This window comes from Carya illinoinensis, chromosome 11 (genome assembly GCF_018687715.1).
Source record: "Carya illinoinensis cultivar Pawnee chromosome 11, C.illinoinensisPawnee_v1, whole genome shotgun sequence".
In the NCBI taxonomy this organism is placed as follows: Eukaryota; Viridiplantae; Streptophyta; class Magnoliopsida; order Fagales; family Juglandaceae; genus Carya; species Carya illinoinensis.
In genome coordinates, this window is record NC_056762.1 from 22,556,583 (window position 1) to 22,577,361 (window position 20,779).

The 20,779-nt window shown below is 37.5% G+C and overlaps 1 protein-coding gene across 2 annotated transcripts; it reads right to left on the reverse strand.

The window, feature by feature from the left end:
• Positions 1-349: 349 nt before the first annotated feature.
• Positions 350-20,660, reverse strand: LOC122281190 (carbon catabolite repressor protein 4 homolog 4). 2 transcript variants are annotated; one of them, XM_043092521.1, is made up of 10 exons: positions 20,487-20,660; positions 18,585-18,682; positions 18,205-18,245; positions 8,721-8,770; positions 6,696-6,765; positions 6,392-6,513; positions 5,557-5,669; positions 2,530-2,680; positions 2,306-2,453; positions 350-875 (listed from the first exon to the last, which is right to left on the reverse strand). In XM_043092521.1, the coding sequence occupies exons 1-10, from the start codon at positions 20,603-20,605 to the stop codon at positions 567-569; spliced, it is 1,221 nt and encodes a 406-aa protein (XP_042948455.1). In that variant the 5' UTR covers positions 20,606-20,660; the 3' UTR covers positions 350-566. The 2 variants fall into 2 exon arrangements, with proteins under 2 accessions (XP_042948455.1, XP_042948456.1); XM_043092522.1 differs by lacking the exon at positions 20,487-20,660 and adding an exon at positions 12,475-12,604 and having other exon boundaries at positions 18,585-18,683.
• Positions 20,661-20,779: the final 119 nt, after the last annotated feature.

Genomic DNA, 20,779 nt, shown 5'->3' on the forward strand with positions numbered 1-20,779 from the left:
TGAGAATTGAAACAGAAATGATGCACCCTTCAATGCCAAAGAGGCTAAAAATCTTGCCAAGCAAGAGATAAAGCCCAACCACCCAAGGAAAAAGGTTTCCCACCAGCAAAGATGAAAGAGTTCTAAGCAAGCAATTACATTATCCATTCTTGTTAGCGCGGGGCTGAATTCTATCTATCCCATCTCTCAAAATCCAGCCACCTATGTTTCAATACATGTGCAAAACACTAAGCAACATCAATGTCTCATGCTTTTCAAGATATAACACTGACAAGTCTACAAAATGGAATAAAAATTTCCTGCCTCAGTAGCGCAGTGGTAAGTCCTATTTGGATTTTTTCTTCTAAAATAAATTTTAAAAAATGGATCAATAAACTGTTCTTAACCATCACAAATCAATTTGCTTATTACAGTCTAGAAGTTCATCACAAATCAATTATAAAGGCTAGTAATCAATTAAAGAATAAAAATCTTTATAAAAATAGAACCTGCTAACTAGTTTTTCAAGTCCTCTTGGACACGCTCTCTTTCTTCAGGAATGCAGATAATGGTTGCACCATGAAAACTTATTCCCTGGTAATTTCAAACTCAGCACCAATTGGAAGATGATCACTAGGGTGACTATAGTTTGGTAATCCTTCAACAACATCAGGTGAGTCTGGTTCCGGAAGCTCCAGAAAACTGACCGGTTTGATGTTATCATTTGGGGAAAAGAATATATAATCAAGTGTACCAGTGAAGCCAGGGGTGCAGTTTGTAAATTGTGGTTCTCCTTTGGTAAAAGCATAGACACTGCACAATGGAATAGGAATGTCTTCTAAACATTCCACCACTGGTGCCAATGAAGGGTTGCCTGAAATCAGGTACTGGTAAACCTGCAACACAAAGGTTAGAGAATTGCAATAACTCCCCAGTCTAAATGTATACGTATTTATAAAGACGTGATACCTAGGGCACCAAAATGCTATGATCCCAGGAAACAGAGAAGCTACTTGTGAACTGCTTGCACATAGGTTGCAACCAAGCTCATTTTACAATGTTGTCTTGCTTAACCAACCAACCAAGCTCAGCTTCTGTTTAAGCTTGATTGCTTACAGAGCTGAAAAAAGTAACCTCTTTCTTTTTCTTATTGCATTATAATTAGTAGGTTTTGAACCTATGTTTTATCGCAACAAAGGACCAGGGGTATAATAAACTGATCCTAACGAGAAAGATTGTGAAAGTGAGGAGGCCAAGGAATGAGTATGATACAGGAGTTTTGATTTCTGAGAACATTATTGCAAGGTTATGGGCCAATATAAAGCCCCAATTTCCAATAGAAACATTTAGGCATTCTCAGATTAATATTTAGGATCTGTCTGTGGTTGTGGAGATGGTGGATGTCTAGAGGTTTTAAAAGATCAGGAAAGAAGCCAAACATGGACATGAATATAACTTTCCCGTGAAAGAAAATGATTGGTGGAGGAGTCCAAAGCTGTTTGGCTTAAAGTGAGAGTAAGCAACCCAAAATTTTCCACAAATTGTCCAACTGCTGAATCCACATGAACTCTAGGAAGGAAGAAGTGTAAACAGAGGTAGCAGATATCTGTAGAGGATTTAGGATTTATGCAGAAACTGCAGACAGGAGACCTAGCGATATAGGATAGAAAGGTGTTTACATGTGCTTGTTGCAGGGTCAAGATTAGGACAATTTGTGGATTTAGGACCAAGGATTTTAGAATAAATGGCTAGTTTAAGGATTGACTACAGTTTGAAAACATTGAATTTTGATGGATGGATACGTTTTCATTTGTTGTGCGGACCACATAATGGCAGAGAGTTTTTTATTATATGTAATAAAACTTCATTAAAAAGCGAAAGGTGCACCAGGTACATATGATGTATCCAAGAAGTCAACCTATCTAGATACAAGAAAATCATGAAAAGTTAGCCAATTAAAGTCAATTGAAGCTGATAATGTCTGTAAACAAAATACCAACTTTTGTTTTTCCTGTGTGTGTAAAACGAGATGGACAACCACGGGACCATATATTACATTGTTCTGTTGCTCATAATATTAATATTTGGGGTGTGTTGGGTTATGCCCAACTCAATGACTGACTTTTTGACATCTCGTGGTAGGAAGTTTGGTGGTACTAAACCTAATGGCTAGGACTAAGATCAAAGTCAAAGTCTTTATCAATACCAAAAAAAGAAAACTTAAAAAGAACACTCGGAAAAAGAAAATGTGGAAAAAAAAAAATCATGGGCTAGCTGAAGAGGAAACCAGATAAATCAAGGGAGAAAAAAAAAAAATCTTACAAACCTTATCCCCGGGAGTTGAATTAAAGTCACCAGCCACTATTACTGAAGGTATACATTCAAGTCTGTTGGATACCAATTCCTTAAACTGAGCCAATCGTGATAAAAGATATTTAGCTTGTGCAAGCTTGACATCAGCCCATTCAGGATCCCTGCAGCAGAAAACATTATAATTACTTCAACTGGTCAGAAGAATAATAGAACTAATAGAAGATTAAGCAACTTCACCAGTAAAGATGTGTGTTTGCCACAACAACAACATGATGTGGAGGATCTTTGAGCTTGAATGCAGCCATAATTCCAACACAATCGCGTTTGAGTCTCACACTAGGATCATTAGGATCTCCACGCTCATCTGCGGCCTTCTTTAATGCTGAACCTGAAATATAATTTGATTTAAGCTGCCAGCATACCATGTTTGTAAATCAGATTATAATCGGCAACCTTCTGAGGTTCTATGGTGAAAGCTGTCATCCAAGGAAAAGTACAAATGAAAAATCTGAAAAAAAATAATAAGGAAAAAAGCAGCAACTGAAATAAGTTTTCAAAGCACTATGCTTGCTACCATTAGGGGTTCTGGTCAATCCAACCTGACCAACATGATGTTACAATGTTACTGACACAAACCAATCAGGTTTGGCATGGTCCCCCAGCCCCCCTCTCTTGTCAGTCAGTCAATAAGGGAGGGGAGAGTTCCAGCATAGAGGGGTCAGGCATGGGCTTGTGTCAGTTGGGTTGGGTATGTAGATTTTAATGTTAGATTGTCATGAAAGTTTCATCGATTAGTCTTCGACACTTCTAAAATCTAGAACTCTCAATTCCTCTCTCCTCACAAAGGTTAGTCCCTCCGAATCCCTCTCACCACTACCAATATGGCAGCAGCATCTAGCCTTGATAGGATAAGAAGCGACCCCTGTTGGTTTGGTTATCAGAAACCCCTCTACCAACAACCAACCATCGACTGTCAATGGGGACAGTTACCAACACAAGGAGATCAATCCTCAGCTCCTTTTACCATGAAATTATATCAACAGATTTCACTGTGACCTAAATGGAATACTCAAACCAACATTACTTTGTGATTTTGTGGAGAAAATGAATCAAAAGTCCAAAACTAGGGCACAGGCAAAGCTAATAGGATAGGGAATGCATAACCTGCCCATTGGGTGTTCAAGTTGGAAAGTTTAGTTAATGGGATGAAAGCAAAGAATTAAGTTTAGTTGAATTAAAGTCACCAGCCACTATTTTATTTTATTTTTTAGGGAAAAACTTATTATAACATTAACCAGAAATATTAATTGTTTTATATATAAAAAAGTCAAGCTTTTCAACATTTTTTCTTGAAATTTTTAAACATTATCTTGAATTTTTTTTCTTTAATAATATAGGTTTTTGTTTAAAAAATAAATAAATAAATAAAACCCACATACAATCCAAAACCCGGATTTCTGGATTTCAGCCTAGGTCATAACCCAGGCCGAAACCAGGCCTAGATTTGAAACCTAGGTTCTCCGGGCCAGGTATACCCGGATACTAGGTTTGAAACTCAGATGAACAGTCCTATCAATAAGAGGAGGTTCAAAACGGATAGTGAGTTGAATTGAGATGAAAGTTTAAAATTGAATAAAATATTATTAGAATATAATTTTTTAATATTATTTTTGTTTTAGAATTTGAAATGGTTGAATTGTTTATTATATTTTGTTTGAAAGTCTGGGAAAGTTGTAATGATTAAATGGGATGAGATGAGTTGAATTAAGAGTATTTTTTAATCCAAACAAGGCCTAACTCCGCCACCCTCTAGGTCATAGCCCACTCAAACCCAAAAGTCATATTATTGTTGCTCATAAGCTCCTGGACAAGTCACAAAGCAGCAAAAGATGATCAATATTCACCCATATTGCTTGCACATAAAACACCACTTCATTATTACAATGTGCTTCTTTTTAAAATTATCCATTCTTCATTCTTGCCTAAGGCAACAAACCAAACAAAGAAATATACCCTCAAAGGCGCTTTCTTTCTCTAAATGCACTTGCAGAGAAATAAAGAGCCAACTAGAGGGATGAGTGCTACTGAAAAGGACAATCCCATAGTCCGTTGCTTGGACAAGACCCAACACATTCAATCTTGTCTGCAACTTTTCCACCTAAAAGAATACAATCCATTGAAGAATGAAGAGAACAACTCCATCTCCCAATCATGAGCTGATCTGACAGACACAGCATTCCACTGGGGTGTATTATATGAGATCTGCAAATGTTCTGCAACTGAGCCTCCTTACCTTGGGATAAGTTAAACTATGGATAGATTAAATCTTCAGGGGCTGGTCCCCACATCATACATCGTACAAAATTCTGACTTTAAACCCGTCACCCACCTTATATCTAATAAAACGAGATAAATCCCCCCACCTTATTGGCTATCCTGATGTTTTCCAACACCTCAACCCCAAAAGGTCAACTAACCTAATTTGAACACCATGCTCCCCACACACTACCATATTTGGCTTCAACCAACAACTGTGACTCCTCGTCTGATTACATAGATGATATGAGATGAGATAAGAAATCTATGAATAGTAATAAGATAATTTGTAAATAATAGTGAAATGATGTGAATTAAGATTTTTATGGTATTTTGAGAAAGGAGAGAGAAAATGTTGAAAAAAAATTATAAAGTCAAAAGAGGGTTAGAATATAATTTTTTAATATTATTTTTGTTTTGGGATTAGAAAAGGTTGAATTGTTTTTTGTGTTTTGTTTAGAAGTTTGAGAAAGTTATAATGATTAGATGAAAAGGCTGAAAATTTGAAAAATTTGAAATTGAAAAACGTTTGTATTTGAATGGTGTTTGGATGTTAAGATTAGATGAGATGAGATGAGATGGTTTGAAAGGTTTGTGAAACCAAACCAGGCAGTTTCCCTCTCAACAGTGACCAAATAGAAGCATTCTTAAATTCCTTGATTAATAGTCAATTAGAAAACATTTCTCATGAAACTTCACCAAACCACACAAGATAGCAATATTTCATTGGCATTCAAGACTTTTTTATAAGTTTCTTGTAGCCTGCTGTCTATACTAATAAAAAGACATTGCAAAATAAAGCAAATCATTTTCCCTTTCTGAGGAAGCAAATCATAAAATAATTACTGTGTGATATTGGTAAACATGGACAAAAATAAAGATGCATATGCCAACCCAAACTAGTTACAAAAGAAAAGCAGGTATATATAACAGAGTAAAAAAAATTACCATTTTTCGGTTCAGCTCCCCTATTTCCTTTAGTAAGCACGTCATCATGTCCATATTGAACTGAATTTACAAGATCATTGTATTCTATATTCTCCTCTAAAACCAACTCTGCACTGAATTAATAGCACAGATATAGTTAAAGAAGATGCACATCTGAAATAGATTGACACCATTAGGAGAGAATGAATTTGTGAAATAAAGAAAGATCAGAGAGTTTTTCTTTTTTTTTTATATATAAGTTAGAAAGATCAGTGAGTTTAATGAAAATTTGTGAGTACATCTCATGATTTCAATTGAGGTCCCAATTCATTCATCCAAGAAAATGTTCAATTTTCCAGACAAAGCTCCCCTTTGGTGAGCGCATGATTTTCCAAGACGTGTCAAACATTTGAGCAAACTTCTTCAACTTCCACATGACCTTAGAATGGACAAATATACATGTTTTTGTTTGAAGCATAATTTTATTGCATCCTCTAACAAAGAGTGGAAAAGCCCTTTGCCAATGATACCAACGACATGCTTACATTGGACAATGGTTAGGAAGCTTCCTTTACAATTTGTTATTAATAATTCAGCTTGAAGGCTGCACAAAACGAGATAAAAGAAATGCATAAAAGCTGTGAGAAGAGACATGATAACTGTGATACACGGTCGGGAATGAAATGCAGCCAATTGACCTTCTAGGGACTATGACTTTTTTCAGCAAGCTAAAATCTATTTTAATATTTGCGAAGTCGTCCTCCTTAGATTGCCCTTTTAATTATGAACTTGGGGTCCATATGAATCTAAAGCTACTGCTGCTCATCCATTTTGAAACAAGAAAGAGGAAGTTTACCCGTCTGGCTTATAAAAAATTCCACATCCATCAAGCTTCTGCCCGCTTCTCTGGACATAAATACTAGAATAACCTAGACTTTCCATTTGTCCTTTGTAAAAGCTATCATACTCGTCAACTTCCTGGTACAGTTAGTAATACAGAAACCTCAACAATGACATTCATTTATATATTTATGTATAGGATGAAGGATGATAAATGTTAAGGATATTCAAAACTAGAAAGCATTTACAAAACATTCAATTTGATTGTGTGAAGAGGAAAGTAAACAGCCTGAAAACGTAGACAACAAGGAAGAAAAAACCTGTAGACAGAGAAAATCAGCTCCGAAGTTCTTGAGAACAGATAAAATTGAATGGGAACGAGCTTTCCACCTGTAATGAGTACAAGTAACATATACAAACTTATTCATTCACTCTAATGTCAATAAACCTCCAGCAAAGGAAAAAATAACATATACAAGGATGCAAAAGAAAGTATACTTCTAAGTTACAGGCATTCCATGGCTCTCTCTAGGCTATTAACTGCCAGCTGACTTTTCCATCATTGAAAAGTCAGAAAGGAAAGTTAATGACTAAACAAGTTACACATAAAAAGTATGATTGAAGTCCCAGATGTCAGAATCTAACCACACATGCTACTCAATGCCAGCTAAAACACTAAGAAGAAGAATAACCCCATGTAAGGACCAAACTATAATGATGGTTACTACAAGGATATTCAGACTTCTTGAAAAGAACATGGTTAAGTTGGATAGGATTGCATATTATTTTCTCGGTAAGATATTTTGAGATATTTTACAAGTGGCAATGTGATTTCTTGAAAACGAAGTTTCAAGAAGAAAGGGAGATAATCATAACTTGAGACATTGTAGATTTTTGCCATCATGGCAGACTAAAAACTTTTATGTTTTTCATCAGCTATCTGCTAGTTGACATCGCAATTGGTTTTACGAAGCTCGAGCAGAAGTACTGTTTCTACAAACCTTGGGAGAATAAACTAAAATATAAAATTAAAACTTTTTATATTATTGGAGTATTGTTTTCTTGATTTATAAAGCATATGAAAACAGATTAGTTAACAGAGTATGTTTCCATATATTTTTACAAGCCTATAGAATTCAAATGCAAAAGACTTTCCACAACCCATGGATCTTGCAACAATCATACATACATCTTAAAAATAGTAAATATCTGCAGAAAATCAAAGTGAATAGCCTGTTACCTAATAACAGGTTTGTATAATTCCCTGTTGTTCTTCCCAAATTGCAACAAAATTCTCAACATTTTGTACAATGCAAGGGGAAAAAATGAAAAATTTACGAAGAAAAATAACATGTTATTAGGAATATGTGGAGTACTGACTTACCACATCTCTTTAGGCAAAAATTCATTTTTAAGTTATATTTACATTAAAAAAAAAAAAATCCCAGCTCTTTGTAGTTCACAAATACATATATCCCCCTTATTCATATTTCGACATTTAAAGGCAAGTATGTTACAAAGAGTTGGCAAGGAATTCCACCAATAACTAGCAAATTTATACTTTGTAACAAGGAGAATCGAGATGAATTTAGTTGGCCTTTTTAGGAGAAGACCCAATGACCATAGATGGAATGTATCCAGTTTTTACGATGGTTGGCTACTCACAGACTAGCTGTACCGACCATTCTTATATAGGGTCACATCAGCCATACAATTCACAATGATAAATCTCACTCAAGTTTTAGATCTATGACACAATCAAACCCAAAAGAACAAAAGTTTTGATTGAATTGTACGGTTGTACCAGTCTCTACTATGTGTTGTTACCCATTTTTATACTTGTTCTAATTCCTAATTTCTTCAAACCCCTAGGGGTTGGCTCAAGTGGTAAGGGCTTTGGTCTGGTGGTATACTCCATCTAGGTCTAAGGTTCAAAACCATGGGTGCAAACAACTTCTAGGGGCCATGCCCCATCGGTGACACCCATCAGTGAAAACCTGATACATTAGCTGATCAATGTTTGGTGCGGAAATTAGGTGATCCATGTAATGGGAACACTTACTAGGTTCCGGTGAAACCCATCAGTGAAAAGCTGATAAATTAGCTGATCCATGTTTGGTGCGGAAATTAGGTGATCCATGTAATGGGAACACATTACTAGGTTCCGGGATTTAACTAAGTAAAAACACGAGGCATTTACAAGGTCTCTGAGATTCCTCATCATCAAAAAAATATTTCAACTAAGAAAAGAAAAGAGGATAATAACCAATAGAATACCAGGCAACTGTTAGTAGGAAGGAAAAGAAAATACCAGGAGCAAAGAAAGGTTATTTTTAAAAATTCACCTGAGACAAGGAGATGGAGAGTGTGGAAACAAAGAACTCTTCACGTAGACCTACACACACCAAAAGGGAGGAAAAAATTAAAGTAATCCTAACAATTATAAAGGCTTTCTAGAAACCTGACCTGTAGAAAGCCCCCACATACTTGCAAGTTTATACATACAAAACTAGAACGGATAGTGACAATAAGCGCATAACTACTGAGTTTTTTATTTGTGGATCACCTATTATTGCATTGTGACATGGCTATGAGTTTGTGGAATGATATCTTTGCTAGAGCAGGGCCCCATTGAGTGATGCCATGAAGGGTTGTTGAATTTTTGGCCAGCTGACAAGGCTTCCAGGAAAACTCTCAAATTGCAACGATGTGGAAGATGATACCAATCTGTCTATGGTGGTGCATATGGATGGAGAGGAATGGTAGCAACTTTGAGAATCATGAACGGACAATGGACGAGCTTAGAACTTTTTTCTTCAAACTTTATTCCATTGGTCGATTGTAATAAACTTCAATGGCATGAATATACATGATTTCCTTGTGTCTTTAGACATCCATGCATAGGTGTTGCTTTTGTATATGTCTCGTGTATTTGGCTTTGCCTTTTTTAATAAAATTCGTATTTACCGATAAAAAAATTAAAAAAAAAAAAAAACTACTGAGTATTTTGCCAACAAATTGGCATATTGGAGGATATTTAACATCAAAAGTTACTCTAAATCAGATCATATAATTTGGGGATAACCACTTCTTAGCTCAACTTTGGAAAACGCTAACACGGATCCCCTGTTTGTCTCTCAAACTTCAAAAGCCATCTAATCTAACAAATACCGACCCTATCAAATATCCTATTCCCCGTTCTTTCTCTTTTTGCTATTATTTTTTATATCTAAAATAAATAAATCAAAAATTAAAATTCCAGTAAATCAAAAAATGGGTGTACAGTAATAGTTGTTGACATTTGTCAATATTGATTTCTTCGCTTATAGAAATCCAATTCCAAATAGTATACCTCTAATATAATAGCATATTTAATTACAAATCCGTTGCATAATTTCTTCATTTTTTTCTATTATATACTGAATTCTGAATATAATTCGTAATAAAATACATTTTAAAAAAAGATATATGCAAAATGATGTCTCAGAATAGCAAAGCTCAATTTTTTCTTCATTTGTCTTCTATATGAGCAAGTCAGAAGTGATAATCTGAAACCTTTTCAAAAGGAAAAATATATTACTATCTTTTTTTAAACCTTCTTTTATTTATTTTAAGGAAATTTTGCTATTATACATTCCTTTTTTAAATGTGATCTTCACTTCAATAAAGGCACACGCTTGCAAATGACCATACCCATGGAGACTCAAACCCATGACCTCTCAGCTACCAAACCACATGGGAGTAAGCATCTTGACACTAAGCCAACACCCTTGGTGGTAACTATATGCTCTTTAAATCTACCAACAAGTATATACACTACAGCCACTTCTAGGCTTGCCTTCTTGAATTGTCTAGCTCTAAGTATAGGTCTTATCTTTGGCTAAATGAATGAGTCATGATTAAATAATCAGTCTTTGAAGCAAAATATGGCATGCATCCAAAGGGATAAGATCAGACCAAACCTCATCATCATATTTATTTCCTAATATGGATTATACCAAACAAAGAATCGTAACAGCAAGGTTATGACGTATCTACAATCAAGCAACATTTTGTGGATGCGGATGCTTATCTATGGAAAACTTTTTTCTTCCAACAGCTTCCTTGGAGATGATATATTTACAGCTCACCCATTTAGTACATGTGTGCCAAAAAAAGCTTCAATGCCACAAATGCTCAGTGTTGCCCAAATTTAGCTACTGTTAAAATTCTTCTAACCACCAAAATCTCTAAACAAGTTCATAGCACACGTCCTGACATAACCTTTGCTGTCAGTATGGTAAGCCAATTCATGTCCTCACCATGGCCTGATCACTTTGATGCAGTTTATAGAATTTTGAGATATTTAAAGGGAACTCCAGGAAAAGGTCTACTGTTTGAAGACCATAGACATCTACAAGTTGAGGTATACACTGATGCAAATTGGGCTGGGAGTATAACCGATAGAAGATCAACTTCTGGTTATTGTGCCTTTGTTGGTGGAAATTTGGTTACATGGCACATTAAAAAACAAAACGTGGTAGCTAGGAGTAGTGCAAAGGCAGAATTTAGAGCAGTTGCTCATGGAATTTGTGAAGTGTTGTGGATTAAAAAATTATTGGAAGAATTGAAAGTCACTAATCCACTACCTATGAGGATGTATTGCAATAACAAATCTGCCATAGCCATTGCTCACAATCCAGTGCTTCATGATAGAACAAAACATGTGGAGGTCGATAACATTTTATAAAGGAGAAGCTGGACAGTGGACTGATTTGTTTACCCTATATCTCTACTATTGAACAAGTAGCAGATATACTTACAAAAGGACTACCAAAGAAGCAATTTGAAAATTTGATCGGCAAGTTGGCTATGGAAGACATCTTAAACCAGCTTGAGGGGGAGTGTTGGAAAGTTTCCAAATTTATCCAGTCAACTCTCCTTGATTATAGGAGAAATTTCTGTAATTATGTAAATATTCTTAGGAGATATTCTAGGATATATTCTGAGAAATATTCTAGGAGATTTGTTAGCAATTGTCATTCTTTCCTTTTGTTATTCTTTCCTTTATTATTCTTTCCTTATAGCTTATCCTTGTAGTTTATAAGGCATTCAGATTGTACCTTATTTTAAAAAAATAAGAAATACAATTCCTATCCTTCTCCACTTCTAGAGAAATATCCAGGGAATTATGGATCCTAGGAATAAGGGCTTGTTTGGGAAGTGAGATGATTTCATCTCATCTCAAATTTCTCAAAATTTCCTTTCCAAACATCACTCAAACACAAATAATTTTCAATTTCAAATCTTCAACTTTTCATCTAATCATTACAATTTTCCCAAACTTCCAAACAAAACACACAAAAAAATACAACTTTTTCAAATTTTAAAACAAAAATAATATTAAAAAAATATATTCTAACAATATTTTAACTTTATAATATTTTTATTCAAAATTTTCTCTCATTTCCCAAAACCCAATAAAACATCTTAACTCAAACCATTTCACTACTATTCACAGAATTCTCATCTCATTACCCAAACATGCCCTAGGTCACTAGTGAGAAATATTGTTGCATAAGTAGAAAGCCGATTTGGTTTGTCTTCAGTAAATAAAGATTAAAGTTATGTCTAAGAGAATAGCATCTAGCATCAAAGGGGGTGTCATTAAAGGAAAGGGTCATTGTCGATGTTGTTGGCTCTGCCGGTGGGATTATTTTGAGGAATAAAAGGGTGTTGGAAAGACTTAATGGGGAAGGTCACCATAAAGTATCATTTTTATTACAAAAAGTGGAACATAGCTTCAATTTGGTTATTTATGGAGTTTATGCACCTGAATGATGATAGAGAAAAGAAGGAATTGTGGTTGGAATCAAGGAAGAAGTCCAAAAGGAGGGGCAAAAGTTGGAGTTCCACAGGAGATCTCAATGTGGTTCACTCGCAACCAAGACATACACAGGCCATGATGAAATTTTTTAATATCATTGCTAATTCATATTCGGTTGATTTTCCCTAAAAGAATGTTCTTACACCTGGTTGTTTACCAATAAAAAAAATACGGTTCTTACACCTAGTAAGAAGATGTGTGAATGCAATGAATAAGAAAGATTATATCAGTACATTGGGTAATTGGTCTTCAGGTTGTATTGAATTCCCAGTCATTAGCATTTCTCACAAAGTCAACAGTCCATTGCATGTTATTGTTCAAAAAAAAAGAGAAAATCTGCCACTGTTGCATTTGCCTTGCAATCTGAAACAGAAAAGGAGATTCATCTATGGGGCACAGATGGAATGGGATTGGTTAAAATGGATCGGGTACTGAAAAGAAAGTATCCAACTAGTAAAAAGGTGAGCTTTGAGGAAAAACAATGGCTCGGTGTGACGTCACTAATTTCCTGTTATCGGAGGTTGAGTTCAGTGCTGTCTAGTTCAGTTTAGGAGTAGTTACATTAGTGATGGAGTCGACTAGGAGTGTTATTATTGATCAGAAATGTTTTGAATTTAAGAAGGTTAACGAGTGGTGGTGGAGATGCACAGAGAGTAGTTCTCGTGCAGTGAATCACATCTCCATTGACCAAGGTTCTTTGGAGTGGCTGGCTGCCATGGTAAAGGAAGGTGTAGCTGTCGGAGGGTCTTCAAAGTTTCTAAGATCACGAAGAAATGGGAACCAGGTCTTGGTGGTGCAGAGGCAGGGTAACGACTATGGGAGATTTTTCTCCTTATCGGAGTTTGGCCAAGTTAAGCGACGCGGTCTAGTAGCGATACTGGAAGGAAGAAAGGGGGTAGGCTGGAGGAACTTTGGGATATGTTGCAGGAGTTATCAGCAACAGCCTCTGTTACGGGGGGGAAAAACAGAGGCAGACACCCATGGCTGCCTCTTCCTCCGTCTCAGGGGCACAAACCTCTTTCGTACAGAGAGGTTTTGTCTCAAGCTCCTAAAAATGCAGAGAAGGCAGGAGATCTTTCTTCTTTGGTGAAGGATCAACTTTGTGAAGCGGAGGGTAGGGGTTTGTCGGGGCTGAATATGGTAACTTTGTTGCAAGCTTTGGTTAAAATGGAGAAACAAGTGGGTTCACTGCAGGCTAATTTGGTGTTATTGAAACACAGCGTTGAGGAGGGAGGGAAGGCAGATTTGAGTTTGGGTCAGGTTGTAGGCCCGTGCTGCAAGCTGGATTTCAATAAGGGTGGGCAGTTGAATGCAATGGGGTTAGGAGATATTGAGTTACCCAACAAAGGAAAGGGCCTGGCAATAGATGGGCCTCAAGAGATCCAGCAGCCATTTATGCAAGCCCATTCATCTAGCGGCGAGCTCCAGGCCCAGCCTGTTGTACAGGCCCATGCATCCAACGTCGAGCTCCAGACCCAACCTGTTTTACAGGCCTAGGCCGTGATTCCACAGCAAGGCAATTCTTCGAGCACCAACAAACCATCGTCGTCGAGTGGGCCTCAACTGCCACCGACGGCGATGGGTCAGGGGTTGACGCCGAAGGTGGTGGTGTCGCCGGTGAGGCATGAGGTGGTGGATTGTGCGACAGCTAAGCTTAATGGTTTAGATGGGAGTGTGGGTACTGTTGTGATAAGGGGGACTCATTCGCCACCATCGGTGATGGGTAAGGGGACGTCGCCAAAAGCGGTGGTTTCGCCGGCGAGGTCTGGGATGTCAAAATATGTGCCAACAGAGATCAGAGATATAGATCCGAGTGGGTGTAGGGTTGAGAGACCCTTTCAGTTGCCAAAGATCACACAGAAACGGTCGCTTGAGGTGGTCGGAGTCACTGTGCCGTCCGAAATGTCAGAGGGTGGTTCTATGTTCTTGGGGCCTCCAATATGCCCTTTAATCAGAGAGTTGCGTGGTGATGAAAGGTATAGTCTAGGGGAGGGCAGTTCCTTTGATTCTGGGAGGTATTCTAAAACTCTTGTGGCACTCAGTGGAGAATCTAATCTGGCTAGGGGGTTCACTCCCAGATTCAAGCTCCAATTTGCAATTGGCTTTGATTGATAATGATTGTCCGGGGGGAAAGGGGACTGTGTTAACCCCTTTATGTACACTCCCTCACAGTCCTAAATATGGGAGTGGTTCCTCTAATTGGGTGTTCGAGAGGGTGGAGGAAATACAATCTGTTATTGGGATTTCTAGTGGAGGTTACTAAGATCAATTTAGGGCTCTCCTTGTGGCAATCGAAGATAGCCACTCGAAGTCAGCCTCAAAGCGGAATAGAGAACTTAAAAGGCTAACTTGTTCCATAAAGTATTTTGTGAGAGAAGGGAGTGGCGGAAGGGATAGATCAAAAGGGAAGGGCAATCCTTGTTTACATGCAGCCTAAAATTATTTCTTGGAATGTGTAAGGGCTTAATGATCGCAATAAACTACTCAGTAGCAACATTATTCAAAAACGTTGTTGACAAATGGGAATGGGCATTTGTAGGCATCTATGGTCCTAAGGTGGACAGGGATAGGAGGAGGTTATGGGAGGAATTGGCGGGTCTATATTCTATATGGGAGTTGTCGTGGTGCATGGGGGGTGATTTTAATATTACCCACTTTTCTAGTGAGCGTTCAGGACTTTATCAAAATTTTGGGGCTATGGAGGAGTTCTCTGAATTCATTTTCGATTTGGACCTCACGGACCTCCCACTGGTCAAGGGCAAGTACACTTGGTCAAACGGACAGGTTTGGTCGAAATTGGATAGATTTCTTGTATCTCCTTCGTGGGAAGCTCACTTTACAGAGGTATGTCAAAAACGGTTAGCTCGAGTCCGTTCAGATCACTTTCCTATTATGCTAGATTGTGGGGACATTCACAACGGTCGCCGGTATTTCAAGTTTGAAAACATGTGGCTTGCAGCGGAGGGTTTTGTAGAGATGGTGCATGCTTGGTGGTCATCGTATCAGTTCATTGGCACTCCAAGTTTTATTCTTGTAGGTAAGCTGAAAGCTTTGAAACTAGACCTGAAGAAGTGGAACTTAGAAGTGTTTGGACACATTGACAATCAGAAGAATACCCTTCTAGAGGAATTGCAAGAGTTAGACGGAAAGGAATTACTGGAAGATATCTCAAAAGAGAGGCTTTTGAGGAAGGGCACAGTTATGGAAAATTTGGAGAGGGTTTTGCTGTCGGAAGAGATTTCTTGGCATCAAAAATCAAAGCCCTTTGATTGAAAAAATGTGATAAGTGTACAAAGTTCTTTCACAAAGTGGCTAATTCATATCGGCACAGTAACGCTATTGAGGCACTACATTCAGGTTCTCAAGTGCTATCCTCTCCTCCTGATCTGGAAAATCATATTGTGGATTATTATAAGACCCTTCTCACGGAACCGGCTTGTTGGAGGCCGAAGCTTGATGGCTTATCCTTTGAGGCAATTGATTCTCAGAGTGTGTGTGTGTGTGTGTTTTGGAGAGACCTTTTGATGAAGACGAGATTTACAAGGTCATCTCTGGTATGGCTAAGGATAAAGCGCCGGGTCCGGATGGTTTTTCAATGGGTTTCTTTCAAACTTGTTGGGACATTATAAAAGATGATGTTATGCAGGTCTTTAAGGAATTCCACTCTTTTCAAAAGTTTGAAAAATCCCTTAATGCAACTTTTATTGCTCTCATTCCTAAGAAACATGGGGCTGCGATTATTGAGAACTTTCACCCTATTAGCTTGGTAAGTGGCTTTTATAAGATCATTTTGAGGGTTCTTGCCAACCGGTTGAATCCTGTATTGGAACATATCATTTCCAAGCCTCGTAATGCGTTTATTCGTGGGAGACAAATTCTTGACTCGGTACTCATTGCAAATGAGTGTTTGGACCATAGATTGAGGGAGGGAGGATCAGGTATTCTTTGCAAGCTGCCTGTGATCATGTGAACTAGGAATTCCTCTAATACTTGCTTAGGAGGTGTGGGTTTGGTGATAGGTGGATTGCTTGGAAGCGTCATTGTATTTCTACCGCCCATTTTTCAGTTCTAGTTAATGGTACACCGGCTGGTTTTTTTGATAGTTCCCAGGGTTTGCAGCAAGGAGATCCTCTATCTCCTCTTTTGTTTGTTATAGCTATGGAGGCTCTTAGCCGGATGGTGCAGGCAGCTGTTGGTGGAGGGTTCTTATCTGGTTTCCAGGTGGGTAATGATTCTGGTAGCTCAATTATTCTCTCACACCTTTTATTTGCAAACAATACTTTATTGTTCTATGAAGCGGATTATAACCAGATCCAAATTCTACATACATTGTTACCATGCTTTGAAGCAGTGTCAAGGCTCAAGGTGAATCTTAGCAAGTCCAAGATGGTTCCGGTGGGTGCAGTCCCAAATATACTTAGTTTAGCAAGCCTTCTAGATTGTAAGGTGTCCTCCTTTCCAATAAAATATCTGGGTCTCCTGCTAGGAGCAACGTTTAAGACTAGGGCTATATGGGATGGAGTGGTGGGGAAGATAGAGAAAAAGTTGGCTGGTTGGAAACAAATGTATTTATCAAGAGGGGGTCGCCTCACCCTTATTAAGAGCACTCTCACTAACCTTCCCACTTATTTTTTATCTCTGTTTCCTTTGCCGACAGGGGTGGGGAACAAGATTGAGAAACTATTTAGGGCATTTTTATGGGGAGCTATGGGGGAGGAGAAGAAATTCCATCTGATTAGATAGAAGACTATATGTGCTCCAGTGGTACATGGGGGGTTGGGAGTATGCGACCTTAGAACTATTAACAAAGCTTTACTGGGGAAATGGCTATGGAGATATCACTCATAGGGGGGATCGTTGTGGAAAGAAGTTATTAATGCTAGATACGGTGCTGCTTGGGGTGGTTGGTGCTCTAATGAAGTGCAAGGGGGGTATGGTGTGGGTTTATGGAAGTTTATTAGGAGGGCGTGGTCATGTATTGAAAAACATATTTGTTTTGTAGCTAGATAGGGCAATCGTATTAGTCTTTGGCAGGATGTGTGGTGTGGAGAGCATGCTTTGGAAAGAGCTTTTCCGGTTCTCTTTCATATTGCTGCTAATAGGGAGGCTTCAATGGCGGATATGTGACTATTCTCTCATGGTTCTCATCAGTGAAATATTCTTTTCAAAAGGGATTTTCATGCTTGAGAATTATCTATGGTCTCAGATTTTTTCAGCCTCTTATACTCCACGAGGACTCTTATGACACAAGGTGACTGACTAAAGTGGAGGTCTAATAACCCCAAGAAATGTACTGTTAAGGGCTATTATAAAATTTTTTCAACATTAGACCATCCTCCAATCCAATGGAAGAGCATTTGGAGGTCCCTTGTGCCTTCCAAAGTCGCTTTCTTTGTATGGAACGCCGCTCTTGGAAAGATCTTGACCACGGACAACTTGAAAAAGAGGGGATGTGTAGTGATGGATTAGTGTTATTTATGTAAAAAGAATGGAGAATCTATGGATCACCTCTTATTGCATTGTGAGTAACAAGGAAATTGTGGGATGAGATATTTCAAATGGTTGATATTGCTTGGGTTATGCCTTTGAGGGTAGTGAACTTGTTGGGTTGTTGGAGGAAGATGCAACGTTGTCATCAAGTGACAGCAGTGTGGAAGATGATCCCGTTATGTATCATATGGTGAATTTGGTCAGAAATGAATGCGCATTGCTTTGAAGAAAAGGAATGCACTATGGCGGAGCTGAAGAACTTTTTTCTCCACACTTCACTACTTTGGTTTTCAGCTATTGCACTAAAATGGGACAATGTTCATGATTTCCTGTCTTTAATTCATCGTTATTAGAATATATTTAGGGTTCTTATGTATACTTCATGTGTACATGGGCTATGCCTATTTTCATTCAGATCAATAATATTTATCTCTTACTTATCAAAACAAAAAAAAAAAAATTGGTCTTCATACCTGAGCTAAAATATTATATGAGACAAGACGGAATCTGATTCCTGTAATATAACATTAGAGATGTCATGATCAAATCATGAATTGAAATCATAAAACTCCCATCATAAAAATTATAGTAAACGGTCATCAGATATTATGTTTATCTTACATAGTTATCACATACTAACAAATTACTAGGCAAAGAGAAGAGAGAGAGAGAGAGAGAGAGAGAGAGAGAGAGAGAGAGAGAGAGAGAGAGTTCATATGGTGTTATGAGTGAAAAACAATCACATTTAGTGCCCAAAAAAAAGTGTACAAAAGCTGAAATGTTCATAACAAACTGTAGAAGAAATGCTTATAAAAATTAGTCCATAAAAGAAACTGAGAAAAATTAATTATACCATCAGGTCTACTTCTTGAATAGATATCACTTCCTTCCACAGAAATGAATTCCCGGCATATTGGTGATGGTGTTGTGCCCATTTTTCTCAAGACTATTCTGCCATAGGTTTAAACACAAATAATTCATACTCAAAAGGATATCACAAAATTTCTCATCTTTAGAAGTTCAACAGTATAACTAGAAGAGCATGATTCTACACTTCAAACAACTCAGAACTACCACTTCTCATGTTATGGTTCCTTGGAGCACAGCTGCAATTTTTATAATGCCTAGATTGTCTGATTGCAGAAACCATTAATTATCAAGGAAGCATGATAAAACTTACACTTTTAGAAGATTAGAAAAATTATCACCACTTTTTAACAATGGCTATTTCATTTTCAGGACAATTACAAAGCTAAAACTGAATCCATTTTAAAGGCAAAATGGGAACTCCTTGTATCCAAAATTCCAGAACTAAAAACAAACAAGAAATGTATAATGCTACTCACATCAAAGAGACAATTGCTTGAGCACTGAGTAAATCCATAGAGATGGGGAGAGAGAGGAAACCCCAATCTATTAGGAATTATATGTATTTTTTATTTTTCCGCATGGCATAAGAGCTGTCATCAGTTAGTTAGTTACAGTCATTCCTTTGTATATGAATACATTATAATTGTACTGATAATCATACACTCTAGGACTGGAAAATTAGTACAAACATAACCACCACTGTGCATATCTCCAACAACGAAAAATCCTGTATTTGGGATCCTTTATCAATAGAAATTTACACAGTTTCCATAAAAGCAAACAAGAAAGCTAAGATTGCTATAAAAAGAGAGGTTCCCTGCAACTACATGTTTGTCCTGAAACCTGAAATCATCACTATCAGAAGTTGACTGATAAATACGCCTAAATTGATGGCATAACAGGTAGAGAAGTCACTGTTTTCAAGTTTCAACTAAGGTAAACTTCCACTAATTCTTCTGGTGTTATGCCTTCAAAAACTTTTGTTTATTGGCACAATCCTGACTAATGCCGTGGGTGCACAGGCTCTCGGTAAGGAGTTTCCCACAAGTAAACCTCAGGTAATTCAAGGGAATGTTCCCCCAGTCTCATGGCCCCTAGAAATTGTTTGCACCCAAGAGGTCTCAAACCTTGGACCTAGAGGGAGCATGCCACCAAGACCAAGGTCTTTAGCACTTGAGCCAACCCCTATGGGTTTCAAAAACTAACAAGCTCTATCTGAGTCATTTTCCAGTCCACAAAGGCAGATATACAACCCTTTATAATTTCTTTATACACAATCGTAACACTTCACAGGAGAGCTGGACATTAGCCAATCAATTTTTTTTTCTTTTCTAATAAGTAATAAGAAAATTTGCCAATCAAATTTATCATGAATTAAGCGACACAGCGACAGCCTAGCGAGAAAGCTTAACAATTCTATAATAGTGCATTATTTAGTCACTTTTCCTATATCCTCCTCCAACCTGTCACTGATCAAACTTGCACAATAGAACATGATCGATTAAGAAATTTCAACTTTCGCACCACTCTCATGTTAGCCAAATGGAACCCTGCATACTAAAGCTAATATTGCTAACAACACTTGTAGTCTAACAATTCTGCCAGTTACATATCAATTTTTATTTTTAAATAACCATTAAAGGAAATTTTTGAAACAGATTCTTTAGAAGAACATAGCCCAACATTTCTTTCCCCAATTTTCTTTTCCACTGAAGCTCCAATAAAACTCTTGTCACCTAAGAGGTCAAAAATAATTGGGGGAAAAAACAAAAAAACAAAAAAAAGCCCAACCAGAATATGCGTTGAGAGCATGACCTCAAAACGATAAGTGGATGTTGATAAAGACGAAATTTCCAAATGGGTAATCTGTGAAAAATCTACTAACCTGTGAGAGCAAAATATCTCAGGTGGGCTAGGCTTCAACCCCGGAGAAATTCTGCCACTTATAGCTAATCCTCCTCTGCTTCTAAAATTCCCAAGTACGCAGTTGAAGTTGAAGGCCATCGTTGGATATTGGGGACTCGAAGTTCAACTTCTAACTGTCGGTGTTGCTAATGACAGATATAGCCTTTCGCTATATGTTAAATAACTAATACGAGAGTTCGTAGTATCGTACGGTGAGATATAAGTAAATTCATATAAAAGAACTTGTAATATTTATTATCAACACTTCTATAA